This window comes from Olea europaea, unplaced genomic scaffold (assembly GCF_002742605.1).
Source record: "Olea europaea var. sylvestris unplaced genomic scaffold, O_europaea_v1 scaffold28960, whole genome shotgun sequence".
Lineage (NCBI taxonomy): Eukaryota > Viridiplantae > Streptophyta > Magnoliopsida > Lamiales > Oleaceae > Olea > Olea europaea.
Window position 1 is genome coordinate 1 of NW_019247518.1, and position 1,414 is coordinate 1,414.

Sequence of the window (1,414 nt, forward strand, 5' to 3'; positions counted from 1 at the left end):
ACTATCAGAGTTCTTAGGAAGTTCATTACTTGGACTGCGTGCATCAATGCTGTCAAAGGATCTGCCATCTGCAGCAAGAAAAAATAGCACCCTCCAACCAAATTAGAGTAAGTGTGAAAGGAAAACATAAAAACTCGGTGGATAAAGATTCTGAAGTATAGTATAAACCTCATCCATCAAGAGTATTGAACCACATTATCTAAAGCTTAAGCTGTTAAATAAATGACAAATTATTTACTCATTTAGTTTCAACATCCCCTCACTTGCATGCCAGATTCAATTTTCTCACAGAGAGTTTGTCGCGTGCACAATTTTCATCAGTGGGTGACAGAATGAATTGAATTGAGATCTATATTCGACCTGATAGCATGTTAAACCACCTCATCTAAAAGTTTAAACTGATAGAAAAGAGGCTTATTTATTTAGTTAACAAATAGACCACTACATTTCTGCTCACCTGCGTCATATTTGGTGCAAAAACTACGGCAATATTACGTGCATTCATTTTGTTCAAATCTTCAAGCTGAGCGACATCAGCCATGAGGTTAATTGCCCAATCCAATAGAGCGGCATCTGTAGGTGGAAGGAGCCGTAAAAGCTGAGTGCATTCTTCTTCAGATTGAGCCCGCATAACCTCGTCTTGTGGGAGAGAGTCCAACACTCCTCTTGGGAGTTCTCTGAACCAAGCCTGCAAAGCACCATTACTTGAAGTTGATGCAATATATAAGCATTTACACAACATTAAATTCTTCTGATTACTGAAGTTCTGAAGAAAGGATTCAGCAGAATCAAGTCACAGAGGAGTACCTTGATGAGACCTGCTAAACAATGAACCTCAATATTGTGTGGAACCTTCCCATTATTTAGTTGTTCCCTGACAAACTCTTCCTGGCCATTCTCAGCGTTAATTCTGAAGATTCCTTCTGCCTTTGAATTCGAGTGCAATCAGTTGTTTTCCAGAGTCGAAACAGTATCACAGTATCAGCATATAATGACTTTGTAACTCTTTAGTTATATGTTTGATTCAGAATTTTAGACAGCATAAATGAAGAAGAAGAGTAAGGAAATAATGCAAGGTCATATTACCAGCAAACCGCCTTGGAAGTACAAGCGTCTTTGCATCATCAGAAGTATTGTTGGCACACAATTACCTCTGGAGTCAAAAGAAAGCTGCATAGACTCTGTTGAAACTCCAAAAACTCTTGTACTGTCAAAGATTATTATCGAAGTCAACGGCATGAAATAAACTCGGGCAGTGTCTTTCTGTTATCTGACAAGAGAATTTTGCTGCATATAATGTACATATCATGACAATAAGAAAATAGATAAAAGCAAAATTATTAGTCTTTTCAGGCCTTAAACCTACTAAAACATTAATGCTACGCAAAATATTTTGCGAAAAGGGTTTTCTCCA

The 1,414-nt window shown here is 37.6% G+C and overlaps 1 protein-coding gene across 1 annotated transcript; it reads right to left on the minus strand.

Moving 5' to 3' along the window:
- Positions 1 to 29: 29 nt before the first annotated feature.
- LOC111384313 (rho GTPase-activating protein 4-like) lies at positions 30 to 1,207 on the minus strand (the record flags this gene model as incomplete). The annotated part of the gene is made up of 4 exons (XM_023008580.1): positions 30 to 68; positions 458 to 766; positions 808 to 927; positions 1,087 to 1,207. Coding segments are annotated over 4 exons (589 nt in total), but the record flags the coding sequence as incomplete, so codon positions are not given.
- Between the last annotated feature and the right edge of the window lie 207 nt (positions 1,208 to 1,414).